General features: G+C 41.5%; 1 protein-coding gene across 1 annotated transcript; it reads left to right on the top strand.

Moving 5' to 3' along the window:
• Positions 1 to 4,454: 4,454 nt before the first annotated feature.
• On the top strand, positions 4,455 to 13,665 carry cldn19 (claudin 19). The gene is made up of 5 exons (XM_076267400.1): positions 4,455 to 5,211; positions 8,808 to 8,972; positions 9,401 to 9,485; positions 9,590 to 9,736; positions 12,685 to 13,665. Exons 1-5 carry the CDS (start codon positions 4,989 to 4,991, stop codon positions 12,731 to 12,733), a joined length of 669 nt encoding a protein of 222 aa, XP_076123515.1. The 5' UTR covers positions 4,455 to 4,988; the 3' UTR covers positions 12,734 to 13,665.
• The last annotated feature ends 7,530 nt before the right edge of the window (positions 13,666 to 21,195 follow it).

Raw genomic sequence — 21,195 nt, 5'->3', positions numbered from 1 at the left:
GGAGCACTATTAAAAGTCCAGCGTTTGCTCTTAGGGGGAGAGAGGGGCTCTGAGGGGCGCCCCATCCGGCCTGTGACAAGTGCACTGTACAACACAGAATAAGGAGGCCCCCCCCCCCATTCACCTCTTAGTCTCATTAGCGGCCGCTACCGTTGAGTGCTCTCTGTCATTCAATGAAATGGACGCAAGGTACACACTCCAGGCAAAAGTAGTACAGGGTGAAAAAAAAAAAGATTCCACTGTCCCACTATGAAGAATTGGCCAGTATGCACTCTGTCATTACAATGGTAATGGAGGGAGGGATTGTCTGTGGGAGTGGGAGAATGGGGTGGGTAAGCAATTAGAGAAACCTTTTTAATGGGCACACACAGGACTCTGGGAACAAAAGTCGGTCCTTTCCCATGTCGGGGCACGTACATCGGACTCGGGCCTCTGGGAGGTCCGCGCCATGCATTGGGAACACTCCAGTCTTGTTAGATAGGATATGACTTTGTTTCTTTGATCAAGTCAGCTGACTGTTAAGCTCAGCTTAGCTATGGAAAGAGTTGGGGAAAAGAGTGGAAAAGCTGGTGGAACCCAGCCCCCCATCTTCCAAAAAGTGGTAAACTGACATACTCAATGCTCATCAGTGGGAGTAAGGGACATGGACACAACGCACAAGATTAAGGCAGCCAATCAATCACATATTAGGTTCAGGGGTCATCAGGTCACATGGGAGGAACCTATGATAGATGAAAGAAGGCAGATTCTTACGTGATGATCATCCCAAAGTGTGACTGTTGGAACTAAAGATCTTAGAGCGGAACGCGTAGCACTCTATAATCTTTGGTTGGAACTATCATCTGGGCTTCCCATAGAAAATGCATTTTACTCTTAATGCAGTATTAGCTGAGACATACACAGTAAGGCAATAGTTGCTTAGACAAAATAAAAGTAACAAAATAAAAGGCACAAAATGACTCAATTTCCCAACCTATTTGAGAAGCCCTTTTGTCAACAGAGGACAAGGCTTTTCAAACTGAAAAGCCCACTTCAGATTTGTACACAATCCCCAAAGTTCATGGCTATCTGTTTAAATCCAAAAAGGTGAATTGCATTGAATTGAGTTTTTTTCACATCAAGACAGCATAAAACCTAATATAAAGAATCTGAAAACCTTATGTAAAGTTAGATTACAGCCAGCAGAACATGAATAGACCATTAGTAAATGGGTCATCATTTGATTAAGAGAAAATGTGTGAAAAATCGTATAATACGGTGGTTTCTTTAAAACGTATGGTCAGTTGTCCATTTGTTTCAAAAGATGTGAACTATTTAATTTTTTCACAGTTCCAGAGCCAGTGCATCACACGCTCAAATACTGTTCACTACAGTTACATAACAGCCAGTAGCACATCAGTGTTCAGACATCATTATTGTACTGCAGACTTACAGACAACCCGTGACAATCTGATCATGCCATGATTTGCTTACTTCATCACCTCATTAACTAGTTTCCTGTTTAGTGGGTTTGGGCATGTGAGGCATCTCATGATCTCCCTCTGTACTCATGCGAAATGGCCAGTGCGAAATTGCCTTCCCAAATAAGGTGATCATCTTTAGGCTAACATTTGTATCCTTTAGTACATCAAAACACACCCCTGTTACATATTCGCTGTTACGGTGATTTAAGTCTCACTTAATGCAACCACAGTGATCATAGTTATACAATAGACCAAATGTGTTTTATTTTTCACCTGGAGGAAAAGTCAACCCAAAATGTAAAAATTCACACTTTAGTGACCCTAAGTAAATGCAGCAACCTAACCGGCTGCACTCCTCCCTTTCATCTTTGCTGTATGTTATTTTGTCCCGCTCGAATGAAGTCTCCTGTGTTCAAAAGGAGGGGAAAAAGCCCTGGATGTCTGAGGACTAATTAGCCGATGTTGAACTTGCCCAGATGGCCCCTGCTGCCCGCTTACAATGCTCAGCTGCACAGAGCAAACTCCTGAACCTCTGAATCCCTGTGAGGGGAGGGGCTGGCTCCATCCCCATCGACATGTCCTGTGCGTTGCTGCTGTTGTGTTTCACACCCACAAAATGATTGCAGATCTTGGTCATGGTAGGCATAGGGATTACACAGGAAATGAGTGGTGATTTCTGCACATGGAGAGGACAGACAATGTGTTCTAAGATGAGAGCTCTGACGACCACAGATGTTTGCTCATTATCATAATGATGATGCTTCATGCTTGCTTTTAGAGGGTTCAGACTTTGGGCTCTTGGAGTACAGTTCCCTGAGATGTCAATTGTCACTATAAAAATGACTAAAATGTAACTGAATGGTTTTATGAATAATATGGCAAGATGCAGGCATTAGAGGAGATAACAGCAAATGTGTAGGTTGAAGATGGTGCAGGGGCAAAGCAAGAATGATTTAAAGTTGACTGGTAGTCAGGAGATGCTTTTATCCCAAAGCGACACAGACTTGCAATGGTGGGTTCGGGACTTGAACCTGGGCCAACTGATTGTCAAGCCTACCACACGTCACATTACCACAGCTCTGCCATTTGCTAGAATTGCTTAAACAAGGTGGGAAGCAATGACGAAGGGAAATTGAGGAGGGGTGGATGAAGAGGTAGAAGGAGAGGTAAAAGACTCAGCAACTCATCTCAAATTTTAAAGAATATTCATAAATCATGTTTTTTTTAATTGTGCATTTCAGGTTATATCTGTAAAAATGCAGTTGCGTTGTTTGGATTAAGTAAAGATAAATCAACTAAGAATAACCCAGCAACAGTCCCACATATATTACCTGAAAAACTAAAGTAAAATACAAGATTTAGGAAAATTCATTAAAATGGAGGACATGGTATTTTGGAATGAAACTCTTCAAATAAAGGGTTGGATGCTTCACTCCTGCCTTCAAACAATGTTTGACATCAATGCGTCATGGCATACAGATACAATAAAAATGGAACTGAGTACAGAGAGAACGGAGGGAGAGAGAGTCCATGAGGGAAGAGAGCGCTGGGCCACCCCCATGTGCCTTGGCTGGGTCTGCCTGAGCACAGAAGGCTTTGTGTGGTACACACTCAGGCATGGCCGCGTGGTATTTTAATCCATGGCTGGGAGATGGGGGGCAGAGTGGTGTTTGCAAAAGGGCCCAGTCCAAGTAGCACAGTTCACTGGGCTCCACTCAGATGTAAACAGCCTGACCAAAGGAGAGCAGTGCTGGAGCTGACTGAGAAGAGGGGTGGAGGCGGTTGGGTGGAGGCCTTGCGCATTTCTGTGAAAATAATTACGAAAAAGAGACAGTTATCTAGATAATGAATCCCTATCCTAAGAACATGGGCCAGAGGTGCGTGACCTGTTGCCATGGTGGACGCGTGGCTTATGGGGTCTAATCCATAACGCACCAGAGGAACCTCTTTGAAAACATGGGCCTCTTCTCTGAGATGAAACCCCTTAATCACTTGTTTTGGAGAAGTTTTGCCCTAAGCTATGATTACAGGTCTCTCGAAGACATCACACAGTCTGAATGTTAAATTTAAGCCCTGACAGTGGTGAACCCTGTTTTTGATTTTGAAGATCAACAGTGTATAAATTGAAAACACTGTCTCGACCGGACATTAAAGATAGCAAGCGAACCCAAAAACAAAACAAAAAAAGACTAACCAAAGTGGTACAATCTCCAAAACAGCCTTCCAAATTTGTATTGGTGAAAAAGTTTTATAGATGTGTACTTTGTGTACAGCTGAAGAGAGAGACTTCTGCATCCCTGTGACTTACTCCAAGAGCAACACCTTTCTGTCGTGAGTGACTTTCTTTCTCTCTCCCCCCTTACCATCCCCACAAGCTGTCTCAAGGATTCCATTGTGCAGGTTCCCATGGTGATCTCTAGACCTTTGATAGGCCAGCCCCTAAATTTCCAGTAGGAGCAGGAGTTTTTGTGTGGCTGCGACACCTCCTTTCAGCCAACTGCAGTTTACTGGCTGATTTATGTCTGTTTGTGAAGATTCTGGGGACAAGCCTTCCCCTCAGATTGGGTCAACCTTGAAGCATCTGCCCACCGAGTGGAGGGGGAATAGAAGAATCCAAGCAATGGACGTCTTCATGTTTACCCAAAAAAGCACAACACAGATATAATCTTGATCTTGTTCTTATACTTTTTCATCAACAAATTAGAGAATGTAAATGTTGTGTATCAGAATATCTAACATTAGAGGGGTTGAGCACCACACTTTAATTTGTCCCTCCAAAGCCCCTCTGACTCCTTTCAAGGGGCGTAGCTTTGCAGCTGGAAGAACCAATCGTAAAACGTCCCCCTCCTTCCCTTGTTTTGTGCATGAAGCTTGTCAAGGCTTTTTTGTCTGCAAAGTTTTTTTCTCTCCTTAACCCCCTCTCTCTCTGTCATTGTACAGCCCCCCGAGCTCAGCCCAGACCTACTGGAGTGTGAGGAGGAGAGCTATGCAGACTGGAGCTCAGCCCAGAGCCAGTGCCTGACGGCAATCGAGGCCACCCACAACCACTTCTCCTCAGCAACCTCTGGGCAACAGGGAAACCTGCGCTAACGGCCACCCCCATCTCAACCCATCCTCTCTAGACTCTAGAGGTCAAGGTGGTCCTCCTGCTGGTGACAGGTCCTGGGGATGATTGCGGACTCCTCCAAATGACAGGGACTGTCGTGGCGACGAGCAACACTGAGAGGAACTGGCTTCTTGTGAAGAGTGAAAGCTTAAGGGAACCAGCCACTGTTCGCTTGTTGACCTTGGGAGCAGAGACAGGCTCAGTGTGTCACCTGGACGTCTGTTGCCTTTAGTGCAACTAGACAAAACAAAGAGTTCTTGACAGAGTAATTGACTGAACCTGAGAAGAGCTTTGGTGGACAATATCAGGTGTCTTTGGAAGAAAGAAAAGAGAAATATTTGAAGGGTGAGTAAAAGGTATCTTCAGCCTGACAGAGTGAGAAAAAAGGCTATAAGTGCTAGGTAGGACAGACAGCTAGAATGGCAAACTCTGGATTTCAGCTCCTGGGCTACTTCTTGGCCCTGGGAGGGTGGATTGGCATCATCTCGACCACGGCGCTACCCCAATGGAAACAGTCGTCCTACGCGGGAGACGCCATCATCATGGCAGTGGGTCTGTACGAGGGCCTCTGGATGTCCTGTGCATCTCAGAGCACAGGACAGGTGCAGTGCAAGATCTTCGACTCCCTTCTATCTCTGGATGGTGAGTTAGAGTGAGACTTGTAGTCAGAGTCTTCACCAATGGCCCAAAGCAGCCACTGCTCCATCTGATAATGTTCATCTTCTGTTATGCTGTGACTATCTAAGTATAATTTGAATAATTACAGCTATCTTTGTAAGACTTATTGGAAATGTTTATCTGATGTGTTTATGTCATGTTACTTTTATATAATTGAGTAGGTGAAACTAAATCATCTTGGAAGAAGGAGGCTTGTCAAACTTCAGTGTGTTTTGCTTGGTATTATTTGTCTGCATATATTTGAATAGTAGTACAAAAGTAGAGAAAGTAAACATACACTTTCAGATGGGTTTCATTAGGTGACGTAAACACTAGCCGTAAAAAAATCTTGAGCTGACAGGAATTAATTACATTCCTCCTCCTTTCTCTCCACAAGTGGTAGAAAGATTAATTGAGGCAGCCTGTCAAAGATGGGGAAAACGACTTTTGTGAGTCACTTATGAAATATGAAGCGCCACAGTCAACTGTCATAGTTGCGGTGATATAGATTCAATTAGCTCCTGCTGTCTGTTCTTGTTTATCTGGCATTGTTTACTATGATTGCCCTTGTGAGTCTGATGCCTCCCGTCTTTGGAAATAGAATGGAGTCTGATTTAATTGAACAAACTGGGCCATGAAAATTGTTTTTGTTTGTGGTCAACTAAATGACATTTATGCCAATGGATCTGTGGTCAAAATCTGTGGAGACAAAAGATCCCCTGCAATTGATTAGCAGTTTTACACTCACATTTGCAAACATTAGTGTGGTCACATTTTAAAGACAATACTTTTCCCCCATTGTGTTAATCGCTATAACAGACACAGCATATTGTTATCGTCCAGTGAATGCCACTTGTTGAAGAAAGAAAAGCCCACTGTTTAGGCAACGACATTTTCAGTATGCTAAATGCATCTACCCCCCACACAGTATAATCCCTCTTTGTCTCTCTTTGTCACTCTTTGTTGACAGCATATGAAGTCCTTTGAACTGTCCTCATTTTTATGTTACTTCCATACTTCTGCTTTAGGTTCCACAGGTTGGAATGAAATTAATTGCGTTGTGCTTTAAAAGTCAATGACACCCCAAGTTTTCATTAACAAAATGTTTCTACACAGAAAAGTAGGTTGGGTGTCAGCTGGTAGTCACATCAAGTCCAAGTATATATTTTGCCTAAAACACTAAAGAAACTATGCTAGTCTAATGCAGTAGGCCGCTTCATGGAGGCTGGGGATGAATGAGTGATGTTTTTTTGGGACGTGCATAGCTGTGGTGCTGAAGGAACAGTTCTGGATCCCAACTCTGCTCGGAGGAGCACTCAAAATGGAACAGCAACAGCAGTTCCATCTACATATCTCAGCTAAATGTATGACACAACTGGGGTCTGAGTTACCGAAATACAGAGAGAAAGGAGAAAGAGAGAGAGTGAGAGAGAAAGAGAGAGACAAATACACACAGGGGGAGAGAGAGAAAGAGAGAGACAAATACACACAGGGGGAGAGAGAGAGGGAGTGAGACAAATACACACAGGAGGAGAGAGAGAGAGAAAGACAGAGAGAGAGAGAGAGGGAGTGAGACAAATACACACAGGGGGAGAGAGAGGGGGAGAGAGAGAGAGAGAAAGAGAGAGAGAGAGAGAGAGAGAGAGAGAGAGAGAGAGAGAGAGAGAGAGAGAGAAAGAGAGACTGGAGTACCACTCACGGTGGAATCTAACCCTGGGCCCACAAAGGCTGATTTGACTGATTCACTCTCGCCCCACTCCCCACCTCCCCCAACCCCCGCGCCATCGTTGCACAGACTGAGGTCATCCGCTGTGATAGTGACAGCAATGTTCTGTGCTTATGTATATACAGGGAGCCCTCCTACAAGCCTGCATTGTTTCTCTGGCTGCTTGCGAGCTCTGATGTCTCTCTCTTGAATAATTGTTATTATGCGTGGTGCCACTGAGGCTTTGTGCTGCTGGGGCAAAGGGGATGGTCGCTCAGTAAGGCCACTGTGTCTGATAGCACCAGCTGTGCTGAGGCCTGCCCATACAGTATGGCCTGAGCTCTCTATAAAGAGAACCCAGGCCCAAATGTGTCGTAACATACAAATACCCTTTACTCCTCTACAGAAACCCAGTTCAAAGTGGTGTTAGTTTCAATCCACGTCCAAGTGCATCTTGATAAATGCTTTCAAATATATTGTTTGGTCAATAGAAAGCATTTTTACAGCGATCTAGCCTAGTAATTGAACTGTTTCTATTGGAGTAACTAAGCAATTTAAATGTTGGCAGTGAATTTTGTGACCTTAAAAGATACTATTCACAGATAGCATGTGTAGAGTGAGAGAGAGAGAGAAAGAAAGAGAGAGAGAGAGGGGCAATATGACGTGAGAGGATGTTCTCTTATCATCTCACAATAAACAATACGTGTCAAAATCAGAGCCATAAGCAGACCCTTCAGATATGTTGCCATCCTGTCCTACCAGCTCTTTGACAGGGCAACCTTGGCATATGTCAGAGGCCCGTGGGTGGGGTGCCCGTAGGTGGCACTCTGCTTTAGCTGGGTCCACAATGGTCAAAGCACCCAGGGTGCGAGATGGGTCTCACAAAGAGCACCTCATAGAGCTAGACCAGAAAGTTAAGGGATGAAAGTTCTAGTACAATAAAAAGCATTTTCTTCATCATAAAACTCCCTTTCTTATGAAACCGCTAACAACTCCTGATCAAAAGATGCCTTCTCTGCTCATAAATCAACTTTCTTCAGATCCCCCCACTTTCTTTGAGTTCTCTCAAGTCTCAAGATTGATTGCCTTGACTCCATGAGGGGGCTGTGGAGAACCATGACCTCGTCTTTAATCTTTGAATAGTTACAAAGTAACAATTCAGGTTATTCCACTTAATTTTTAGAAGGCCCTTTGGTTTTGTCTTGGTTTGGAACTCATATTCACAAGTGGTGACATGGTTGGTGATATTTGAGTTTTTGGACAAAACACAAAATTATTAACAGCCATGCTGCGAGAACTCTACGAAACATGTGGGACTTCTTAATGAAAGAGGCGACAGATAAGCAAAAACAATCCTGCTTTGTGAGAGAAATCACACTAATCTCTTGTGTGAAACATGTAAAAATGTCACTCCTACGGAATTATGCTGCACTGACGTGCATGTGGGTTATTCATGGAATTCAGAGTAGTAGGGCTCGCTCTCTCTCTCGCTCATAGAAAAAAAAAAAAATCATGGCAGACACTGGTCCTTGCTGGCGTCCTCTCGTGTTGGGCTATTATACAATCACACCATTTACAATACCCCCTTTTCTCCATGATGGTTCTAACCACTTCATTTTTGCTACCGAGGAAGAAAACTAGTCGGATATCCTGACAGATTTACGGTCCATACAACATTCAAAGTTCAACAAACAAAATAATCAAATGCAGATGTTTGAGAATCACAGGGAGCTTCGTCAGAAATCAGCTACTGGATCTATCTGGCTTGCCTGCCCCTTCCACTGACTGTATCCACCCCAAGCCTCCACCTCAACTGACTGGATGCATGCTTTTCTCTTCCTCCCTCATCTGATAACAACCCCCCCTCCCTTTTTAGTGCACATCCAGACGTGCCGTGCCTTGATGGTCATCTCAGTGTTGATGGGCTTCATTGGCATCATTGTCAGCGTCGTAGGCATGAAGTGCACCAAAGTTGGCGATAACAACCCGCAGACCAAGAGCCGCATCGCTGTCTCTGGAGGAGTTCTCTTCCTGCTGGCCGGTAAGACTCTTTTGAAGCCTTCACTTGTGTGTTTGTTTGGCTGAATAGCACAACAGGAATAAATGCACTACAATTAGGGAATGTCCAAAAATGCCCCTCAAAACACATCTTTCACTGTTTCATAGACTAGGCATTTTGAGAAATACAGGTACATAGTGGCATTGAATTATACATGCACTCTGCATGCCTGCTAAAAATGACAAGTAAACAACTAAAACAGGGCAAGAAAACAAACATGTATATGAATGAGCCCTGGAAGAATCTTGGCATGAGGAACAGGGTTCCTCGGAACATGAGCTTCCAAAGCCGTTGCAGCTAAAATTCAAACCAATGTGCTTGTTGTCATCTTGGTTAAATGTCACTGCTTAACTGCTTGTTGCAACAAAAGCAGCATGACCCATAAATTCATGTCACTTATTGTTCCCTAGGATTGTGTACACTTGTATCTGTGTCCTGGTATGCTACGCAAGTCTCCTACCACTTCTTTGACCCCGGCACCCCTGTGAATGCCAGGTAAGGGCACATCAGTATTTGAACAGTTAAAATTCACGCATGCATCAGCTTCAGCTCAACTGAGCTCTGTTTACTCAGACTAACATCCAAACACTGGTTTGCAGGTATGAATTTGGCTCTGCACTTTTTGTGGGGTGGGCAGCAGCCAGCCTGACCATTTTGGGTGGATCCTTCCTCTGCTGTTCCTGTTCCAACGAAGACAGGAGGGGGCAGCAGTACTACCGGCAATCGCAGCCTTCCACAGCCAGGGAGTACGTGTAAAAAAACATCATCAACCAAACAAACAAACAAAAGATAAACAGCAAACAAACACAGAGACCAGAGGGCATTTGTGACAGAGCTCCTTCCCCTCTAACCATGATTATATCCCTGTTCCCACTGTCTGACTTCTCTCTTTACACGCATCCTCCAACACATGGAGTGTCTGCATCTTCGCCTCACCCAGGTTTTGCACAGTGTATCTGTAGTAGTTAGAGCAAACAGGTCCATAGGGGCGCAGACATACACACACTGTGTGCTATTTTTATATTAGAGCAATTTTGTTTTTATCATTACGTATTACAAACAAATGGAAGGGAAACAAGTAATTTTGTGAAACTGGTCTGGAATACTATACATTTCCAGGTTATCTTGGCTAAAAGAGTTTTTGTTACATTCTGCATTCAAGGCATAGATATGCTGAATACATTTAAATCTATGTAATATATCTAAATTACTTATTATTAGTGGATGCATTTTATGAATGAGGTGAATATTAATCCATTCAATTATACTATTGGTTTAAATAACTAAAAAATGAAAAAAAATCTTAGATATATAGCACACCAAAACATTATGTCTAACATAAATGAGCAGTCATTTATGTGTCAGATGGATAAATGGGTCAAAGAGAGAGATAAAAAAACGGTAATCAGAGATCCAGTCTCTGCAGCACCATGTAGGCCTGGGTCGTGTACATGTGAGTTTGTTCTTCCCCAGCCATGGCCAAACAGGGTATGGCCTGAAGCTGGAGGCTTTTCTCTGTCCACAAATTGCAAATGGAATTGGATGGAGGCCATTCCCCTCTGAGGACGATATAAATTACAATGATGTTGATTTGTGAAATGGGGTTTCACATCTCAAGTGTGGGAATAAAGGTTTGGCTGACACCAGGAGAATTCCAGAGGAGCCGTTAAAAACAGCAAATTTGGTCCCTGGGGTAATATGGTTTGCTTGTGTTATGACAATACCTCTTTTTGAATGTAATTTATAAAGATAAGCTTAGGTGAATTTGTGTGGAAATGTCACTGTACAAGAAAGGTTAAAATTACTGAAAACTAGAAAACAAAACAAAAAAATTGGTAAACTTGTAACTCTAATTCAGTGTGAGGGAACGCCAGATGGAACCCATAGCTTCAGTTTGCAGTAATGCTATTCTTGTATTTGTGACCCCTTATTCAGCTACATCAGCCATCTCTTGACAGCATGATTTAGGATAGCAAAGCACAGCAGTTTCTGACACCGCACGGCACTAACACCGCTAAGTCTGCTAAACTTTCTCTGAATGGGTGCACTGCTAGCTGCACGCAAGCCGCACACAGCTAGGCCTCATCTTTTGAGGAACCTCACCGGAGCAGAGCTGTAAAATGTATAGAAAGTCACCATGTCACATGACTCCGCATTCTCTCTTAATTACATCCAGGCAAAATCTAGTCAATGAACTTTCTCAGAGGGCCACATTCACACGCAGCAGATGTCAATCTTAGTGTCAGCCAATCTCTACTCCAGTGTCAATCCCAACTAGTGATTTTTGATGGACAGAGGAATGTTGCGTCTCTACACAAACGTGCATTGCAAGAAAAGGTCGATGAAAAATCCAAAGCTGATAGAAGTTGTACAGCAGTTGTGAAGAAGAAGCACAGCAGCAGAAGTTATTAGCACAGCAGTAAGCTAATTGTGTGCATGAATGCTGCATAGTCTGTACCTATTCACTCGTATGATTGCCCAGATTCTTACTACAACCCAATGACACTCACGTGACTTGTGCACTGAAAAGTTTTTTTTTATACTTTTCAATGCCAAGGTCAACTTTGCTATGTTACTGCTTGTACTCTATGTTGATCTATTTCAATGCAATATTTCACTGATTACATATTTTGAATGCATATGTCCAGCATTTGTATGACATATCTGTGATAGACTAGTAAGTTGGAGTAGCAAGAGATACCTCACTGCAACAAATTCCTAACTGATAGCCATCAGTCACAGTGGTTTAAGTATGTTAGGTATGCAATGTATAGCCCAGAAGTGGGAGGGGCATTCTGTCTCTCTGCATCCTGCAGTAACATCCTTGAGTGGCGGTAGTAGTAAAAATCTAACTATTCAAAATGTCACAAATGTCATCTGGTGCACCTAACTGCATCCGTGTGAAGCTTCTACTCACTTGCTCCACTAACAACCTTGACTTCTCAACACAGTTCTTTATCCTTCATCTTTACACTAACATTAACTAGGAACAACATGAAATCAAGAAGGTCTTGTGACATGTCTCTCTCTCTCCCTTCCCTTTCTTTCTTTCTCTCTTTCTGTCTCTCCCCCTCTTCTATTTTATTGGCTGTTCTTCTATCTTCTCCTCTCCTCTAATTCAGGGCTGAATTGTTGAGTGAGACTAGTTTTCCCGACTGACCAACCCCCCCAGCCTTTTTTCGAAGACTGTTCCGAGCTCCACTGTCTGTTTCCATCCCCCTCTGCTCCTCCTTCCTTCACTCAAAACTGGGAGCCTTGTCACTCTGCTATAGAACATTCGTGCTCCCTCTCCCTCCTTGAGATGTGTTTTTTCTGTTTATTTCCGCATGTGATATTTAAGTAAGGTTGGAAAATGTTATCCTGCACCTGTAATAACCTTTCCCACTGAAACCCTGCCTCTGTAAATATGATTTCTTTAGGATATATATCTGTGTAAGCACCCTGTATGACAGGGCATTCTACCTGCATGTGTATACATGACTGGTGAAAAAAAGTGTGTGTTTTGTTTTCTCTTCCTGTTTATGTAAGCCTGTATGATTCAAGTCATGTGATCTTCAGATGAAGCACTATGACTTCTGAGATTAGATGTGACTTTCCTTTCATTTTGGGTTTCTGTGTTTTATTTGTCCAGTTTGTTGGGTTTCTGTTTCAAGTGTACACTCACTTAAACATGTTCTTTTCTTTTAAATTGCAGACCAAATGTTAAAAGTTCTCCACCAGACAAAGGGGAGCAGTACTTATAGTTTGGGAGAGTGAACCACAACGCTGACTCACACACTGTTAGAGACACTCTCTCTAGGCACAAAGGATAAGAGAATTGAGAAAATGTAAGGTGTAGGAATACCATACATGTCCTGTTGTAAAAGCTTAATACATTCTAGAACCACTGTACTGTACAACATTACTTTTTTATGAGTGATGTGCTTGATAAGCAATTCAGTGGTGTATGCAGTGGTTATTTGGTTTAGAACTTTCTAAATATATATCTACATTAATTGGGCTATGTGACAAACGTGCCTTATGAAGACTCATTAGAAATGTAAAGTAAAGTGGCATTTGGGTGCAACTTCTTTCAGGGTAAACAGTGATGAAACAAGCATGCAAATCTGTTACATTATTTTGTTGTATTGTAATTCCCATCAAGTTAAATGGTTATGTTTTGTTTTATTTTTGCTAATTGCCATCACTCAGAACTTGTAAAGCCTATCTGGAGCGCATGTTCTTTTGTGTTGTTAAAAGCAACTATAATCATGTTTTGTTTGTGCATAAAATGTAGAAACATAAAAGATGTGTTGCCTTCAATTTAAGTAGTTTATGGAAGTGCATAGCCAAACACCAAGAATTAGCAGTATTTCAGAAAAGTGAGCCAACTTTTAAAACAAACCCCACTTGGATTACTTTGGATTATTATTACACAGAGTTCCATGGTGCAGATATGATTTGTGTTGATGAATGACAGATACATTCAACATGCATTGAAAGGCACTGTTGACTGAAGAAGCTTTGTCACGTAGTGGGGTCAAATATGTAACGGCCAATTTTGTGGAATGTAATCCCAGATATTTTAGTTGCATACGTCATAGAACATTCTAATATTCACCATTGTGTATCATCTCATATAAACTGTTATCATCTCTGTTTATCTGTTTTGACATAAATAAATACAGGAAAACTGTATGTTCTCATATTTAATTTTAATCACTGGGCCTATTTGAAATACAGCTATCTAGCAAATAAATAAATCTGTGAGGATGGTAGGCAATTTGACTGCCTGAAGAACCACTATGTGGAAAAATAATAATAGAGCAGACACTCAGAACAACCACAAATATACAATGTCGGAAATCTGTTAGACTTGTTAAACCAGAAAACACCACAATTAAAGTGATTATTTATTGGGATGTAATGATTCTAATGCAACATAAAGCCTAAATTACTGACAACAACTGATGTTTTGTTTGTTTTCTGACATCTTCCTCATGACCACCATATAGACCACCATATATCGTTGCTGAAATACTCTAAGTAGCCTACATTACAGTATGTTTTTTTTCCTACTGGCTTGATGGAATACATGCTGAATGGTATGGGTCGGATATTAACAGGGTTTTGGGCCTACCAACAAACCAAAACAAGCGGTTTGATAAAAATTTCTGGCTAGCCTGGTGTGGCAAGATTCAAATCCTTATAAGAATTTAAGTCTGGTAACACACCATTTGGATTTGATTATGGGGCGCGTCAGCCTAGCCTGAAAGCCAGCCCAAAATTTGAGGATGTCAAATGCCTTAACCACTGTTTTCCGTCCGTCTTTTAAAGTTATTGTGCTGTCAATAGCTTGTATAACAGATGCAATAGCGTCATTTTATCACCTCGCTTCTACAGCAGTAGCAAAACTCAAGCACACTCAGGTGGCATAGATGACTACCACACTGTTCAACGGTGTTACTCCAGACCGAATTTACTGCCCTGAAATGTTGTGGGCGGAATCAATTCGGGCTATTTTCTGGCTCTTTTAAAACAAAAAAGCATTTATTTGTGGCAAAGTGTGGCCTACAAATATAAAAATGTTGTTTTCAACACCACATCAATATGCCCAATGGTACACTTGTACAGGTATTTATGGGATTTAGCAGGTAGGCTGTTTTTGAGAACTTGTAGTAGCCTGACTTGATACCTTTTCAATCTACGATTTGATCTGTTACTTGTTTCTTTACTGGTATATTCATTTTTCATTTCTCACTGGAACACCACACTATTTTCAAATCAGTATTTGAATAAAATGGCATTTGTTTCTTATTGCCACAATAATGTTAATAGGGATAAGAAATAATTGTCAAAGACAATGTTTTGTGTTGTGAAACAACAAATATACACAGCTTCACAGCCACAGATTAACCAGTCTGGTTTCATGACAGAAGTGGTACATCAACGTTGAGACTACTTCAAATGGCTTGGGGAATAAAGACCAACAACTGCCACATTATTCATGTGAACTCTTCCAAAGTAACATAATGTGTGATCAGGGAGCTATTACAGTAGAAAAAACAGAGGCGCACTCAAGGGCTTGATACTAATACAATTTGTATTGAGACCCGAGGTTTTAACAATGAGTCTAAGGACAAAAAAATAGGAAACAAACGTTTCAGGCTTGGCCCATTATCTATGTCACCATTATGAAATGTGTCACAGGGCGTTCAGGTTTTTTATAGATGTGACGTGTCAATTACCGCAATACTCAATGTCATCACAAAAGACAAATCGTATAAACTACACCAAAACCAAAAAAACAACCATATGTGCAATTAACATTAAAAATATATACAGACATAATGTATACATATCTGGATTCAAGACAGCAGTATACACAATAATGCAAGATCCACATAAGTGCTTATCGCATCACAAAAAACATGACAGAACCAGTTCTTCATTCATCCCTAAGGGATGGAGAGTTTTCAGGGTAAACATCCAGTAACTTTCCCTTTGTAGTAATCTTTTTTCTAAGTCCCCTAAGTGATCAGGGAGCTAGACAGTCTTTAACCAATTGAAAAAGGAATCTCAGATTCAGCATCTTCATGTAAGCACAGTCTCATTGTCTTGTCTTCAAGTCTTGTCATCAAGCACTACCAATTTGTTGGTTTCCCTAGAAACACCAGCCATAGGATGACAGTGACTCATCATGTCAACAGAAAAAGAGCTAATCTGTGGAGATGATTGATGAATGCAAAACATGCAGTAAGGAGTCTGCAGTCAAGAGACTTGAGACTATGAGGAACTGAAATCTGTAAAGTCATCCTTGCCATCTGTGTGGCATAACTCCATACTTACCACAGCATCACCACTTGTGAGTCAAAAGTGTAGCTGTGATATAGTGTTAGCAAAGACGGAAGGTTACTGTATAGAAGTATGAACGATATATAGCCGGCTCATTGGCTGCATAGCACTCTGACAAAGAGGCAGGTGCGCTAGGCTCCAATTAAATAAAATCCTCAGGTATAAATAAGGAATCACTGATAGTAAACAAGCATTTTCAATGACATATAATTCATTGGAAGCATAATCAGCAGGCAAACATATTTTAGCTTTAAGTCATGATCTTCAGCGTCTTGCTGAGCGCTCCTCTAATTGGGGGACAGTAGAGGTTGAGCCAAAGAAGTCCAATAGTCAGGAAAAACACCAGAGCCTGCAGTGGGGTGGTGAAGAGGCTAAACTACAGTATGGAATAGGGAACAGGACTGGGCAAACCAACCTTGAGAGTCAGAGTGGTACAGCAAGCTGAGGAAAAATCAGAACTCCTGGTGTGAGAATAACAGGGAAGGGCCACGAAGACCTATGGTGTCTTTGCGGCTTGGGCTATTTTCCGTGTAATTTTACAGGGGAAATTGAGGAAATGGGACCTATGTTGGTTAAGTCAGGGGAAAGCACTACACCATTGACAATGTCCAGCAAAGGAAAGCAAAAGGTCAGCGTCACCAAACCAAACCTCTGAAAAGATTGCAGAAAAAGCAAGAAACCCGCTGGATGAGCAAGAAACCAACAGGATTTGTGGTGAAACAGATCCCCACAGCCTGCTCTTAGCGCCAGATCTTACCAAACAGAGTAAAGCCCTATTCGGACGGGATTAGCTTTACATGGAGACGTGGGGTAAAGCGATTATTGCCAGGGGTTTTAGTAATAAATAATGCAAGGCTACCACAGAGTGATGATTTTGCCTGTTAGCCATTTATATTACAGACGTCCTGTGGCAAAATTACTTTACCCCACGACTCCACGTAAAACGAATCCCGTCCGAATAGGGCTTATGATGTAGGAAAAGAAGAAAGCGCACTGGGCTAGAGTAACATCAGAGGGCCCCACGATGCCCATTCCCAAACACCTGTCTGGTCTAAAACTCATTCATATTTTGGAAAGAAAGTTCTTTGAAGACTTTGCAAGTTTTGTTCACTCACAAACTGTAGACACATTCTTAAGTCTGTTTACTTGTGATGCATAAGAAACTCTTTTTGGTACATATTCCACATTTATTTATTTACTTACATCAACCACTCATGGCATGATGTAGACTATTTATCTGGAAAAAACTGACACAAGGTGTCAAACGTCCCTACATTATAGCCAACAAATTTGTCAGAAAACCTTCAAAAATGTAAATACAAAATGAATAATCTACATTAAAAAAATGTCTTAAAGCACACTGAGCCCCAAAGATTAGTCTAGTACAGTGCTAATTGTCGTTCCTAGCCAGCTGGTGTGGAAACCAGCGAGTTAATGTACCATTACTGCTTCAACAAGGTCAGAGGTGGTTCTGTAGGCTGTGACCGCTTTCAGAAATCCCCACATTAGGAATGCAGGACACAGTCTGCTTTCAACGACAAGACTCAAAATAGCAATGGAAAAATAAAGGGGCCTCCTTCAGGCACCTTTTAACTAGACTAATGCACTGTACCTTTTCGTTATACATGGGTGATTTGTTCCAAGATACCAAATCTGCGAATCATACTGAAGTGACATCAACCTATTAACCTCTGTTTTATTGGTCTTAAATAATCTTACATGCTAAACTGATTCATTGCATTTTGGTCAATGCAAATAATAGAGTGACACATGCTCTCGCACAAAGTGTGCAATTATTTAGAATGTCTTCACACTCACAAGAAATGTGGCCTCGCAGCTTCCTAAAGCTGTGTATAGTGACTGTTTGTGCAATACTTTCAAATGGCTAGTACAGTGTGAAAAATAGATCAAAAATCCCATTTGCTTACTGCAAACTGTTTTCAGGGTCACCCCTACAGAATTTTATGATCAGCATTCTGGCATTACTGAGGTCACTCTGTCAACACATGATGAATGGCAAACTTTTGCAGTTCAACCACAAATTTTAGATCTTTCTTTTTTTATTACCATTTCATTTACGATGTTTCACAAATTGTGTAGTTAAAACAATTATGTATACAGACATACTGCAATTTTGAATTTGTACTGAGTATGAGTAAATCTCTACTTAAATATGTTAATATGCACATTTATTATTATTATTATTATTATTTTGATTGCTTCATAGGATAGTCTTCTATGAACAGACTTATTCGTTTTAAATAAAACCAGTCATATAAAATCATATTTTGTAAGGTTATTGACATGTAGTTATGTCCTCTCCTTCAGAGATTCTCAATCTTTTTGGGGCTAGGGCACACCAAAGGTAAAACCAAACGCCAAAGCACACGTATGTTTACTGATTTTAAATTATGTCACACACATTCTTATACGCTATAACAGAGGTGTTCATTTGTATGCCCAGATTTTGTCATGGTCATGAACTGAGACCACCTAGGCATATGCTCACATCATAGTGACTGAGCTTTTTAAATAAGAAACTGTGTCATTTATGCATTTAAAAATAGCCATATAACCTATTTCATAAGCCTTTATAAAACACATTGGGTTCCTCAACATTCCATGGCACACCTCACCTTGCTTCACGGCATACTATAAGTGAGAACCACTAAGAGACTACTTCAATATTTCTTGTTTTTACAGCAATGCTTCATTCAACCATATGTCAACCAAACACATTTTTTAGATCTATTTTTAGATTTAAACCAGCAATTTGTCATGTAATGACTCAGACTAATCATTGTTAGTTGCCTCTTCTACCTGGGGCTGTATTTTGCACACTGGCGCATGGCGTAATTTTGCACGTTTATTTTTTAAACAATGCGCCCAGGGGTGTGGCAATTAACAACCTAGGGAGGGGCCTGGCGCATTGTCTAAAAATCGCTATTGTACACCTGGTCAGAAGTCTATGGCGAGTTGTTTATATGTTATTTTAAGAGCGCATTGTCAACAGTCATATTGGCAGGTGCACCTTCTATCATTCATGAACGCACACCAGTGCATGTCCATGCAAAACATTACAAATTGCACGGTTACAATGGAAAACATAATTAGAATAAAGATATTACGAAATACTGTACATCTCATGATGAGTAGTTATTCACCATCATTTGCAATTTGGTAATGACGGTTAAAAGTGATTAGGGGAGAGGCGAGAGACACGTATGGAGCACAGCTGAAGACGCACTGTCACGAGATATAAGCAACTCCTCTGCAGGATAAATGTTGTTTTATTCAGTCATTTGAGCAATATTAGGGTAAGTGTTGCTTTTTCCAGCCTATGTTTTCGATGGTAACCCATTGTCAGTCAATAGTGAAAGTAACTGCATATAACTGTCTTGTCGCTGACTGTCACCTTGGTGAAGTTAGTTTCACTTTGCCAATGAGTTCAAATAATAGACGAGTGCAAATGCGTAAAGGCTATGCTAGGTTTTAGTAAAGCATGGTTTAGGAATGACTTTTCCATATGGTCTCGCAAGCAGCCTCCTTCAAATGCGCCATTGAATGCCAAAATACCGATGCATTTATTTGACATATCGCGCTTTGCGCCGTTAAAGGGAATGACAGATGTCATTCTCATTGGTTTAAATGATGTTACGCCCCAAACACACCCATATGACTGATTAAAAAACCTAGGAACACCTTGTTGCGCCATGCGCTCCACGTTTGATAACAAAAACCCTCCCAATGTGAATAGGACATCCTACTAAATTTGAATAAACTTTTGACGAGTGACGTTGTGCTTTAGAATGTCATGATAGGGCCCCTGGTGTCAAAAACTTGTTGTCATTCCTGGAAATGCACATAGTTAATCAAGCACAAAATGTCTGCATTGCCACAGATCTCCTACTTCATTCCCTCCCTCAAACATCACATATGATTGGACAGTATACTTCAAAGAGCGGCTGGGCCCAGAGGCGAAACAGGCTTCATCCTATTTGGACCTAACAAGATTTCTGGCTCTTAGAAGGTCTTCAAAGTACAAATCTACCAATGCTAGTGGGATGGCACATGCACTTCACAAGTGCAGCCATTGTGTGGGTGAAGCTTGTGTCCTCAGGTCAGCTGCCACTGCTGAGGCCTTCTGGTGGGGGAGAGAGTGACCACACACATGACAACAGATGCTCTTGTGTCCGATAAACGACAATAGCCAAGTGAGTGTTCCTCTCGAACACTCTACTCGCACCAATTCAAGACGATATCCAGATCAGTTCTGAGCAAGAGCTTGCTGAGATCAGTGGCTGTATCTAAAAGTAAAAGACAGCTATTTCCCATCCTATGCACAAAGATGTTTTTGTCAGATTTACACTGAACTGTGTAACTGGTCAACTTTGTGATCTAATTTTTAGGCTAAGAGAACATGGGCTCCAACTTCAAATAATCCCCAGAAGCTTGTATATAGGCGATCTAGCCTATAACCCTCTGATGAAGAACTGAATATGCTACAGACTTCTCCTGTTTCAGTGACTGTGGGTCCAGTACTGATTTGCATGCTGGCCTTTCTACCTCTTCCTTTTCCTTTCTACCTCTTCCTTCCCTGTCCAATGCCTTCCCTAGAGGCTGTCAAAGCTGCTGCCCCCCTGTAGGTCTGTAATTGCGGAAAAATGCAAAATGGTGGTTCTGCCTCAGCGGACCTGGCTTCGATCCAAAGTTCATTAATAAAATTCCTTCAGGTAGAAGGTGGTAAGGGCAGCACTAGAACTGCTGCATTTGGTTACTTTTCAATAAGTTGACAAAAGCTGTTCTCGATGGCAATATAATCGTTGAGGAGTTTGAACCATACCACTTCTATTTGTCCAGAAGTACACAACTCAACCTTTAACCATCAACCAGCAACCAGGTGTTATTATAACTCACAATGAGAGCTGTCACTCACAATGACTGGCTGGCATGCATTTGTGTTGTTGAGTAAACACCTATTGCATGTAAAATCGTTTAATTGCACAATTGAACTTAGAGTCAATCTGTGGTCATGTCGAAATATTACACAACAATAGGATTAGGAGCTCTCTAGCCAACAGACGGACACATATTAGCCCATCTACAACTAAACCAGTCTCACAGACCTTGGTTGTATGAAACATTCTGTAAACTAGGTCTACTGCAATTTGTGTCGAGGGGTCAGTGAGAAACAACACAAAGGCTTCACAACTGCACAAGTCAACAAATACCAACACACTGGGATGCGGTGGGGATGAGTGTCAGGGCCATAAAATGCTATGAATGTAGAACTAGGGTCAGTGGAGGAAAGGGGTTTGTGCTATGCATGCAATCCAAGTAAACAACTTCTGCCTGTAAGCAATCCTTCTGA

This window comes from Alosa pseudoharengus, unplaced genomic scaffold, assembly GCF_046254945.1.
Source record: "Alosa pseudoharengus isolate Yale_2024_CS ecotype anadromous, Long Island Sound unplaced genomic scaffold, YU_APseudo_1.1 YU_APseudo_1.1_scf_5, whole genome shotgun sequence".
NCBI classification, from domain to species: domain Eukaryota; kingdom Metazoa; phylum Chordata; class Actinopteri; order Clupeiformes; family Clupeidae; genus Alosa; species Alosa pseudoharengus.
Note: the sequence above shows the minus strand (reverse complement) of the source record. Positions and strands in the feature narration are given on the sequence as shown.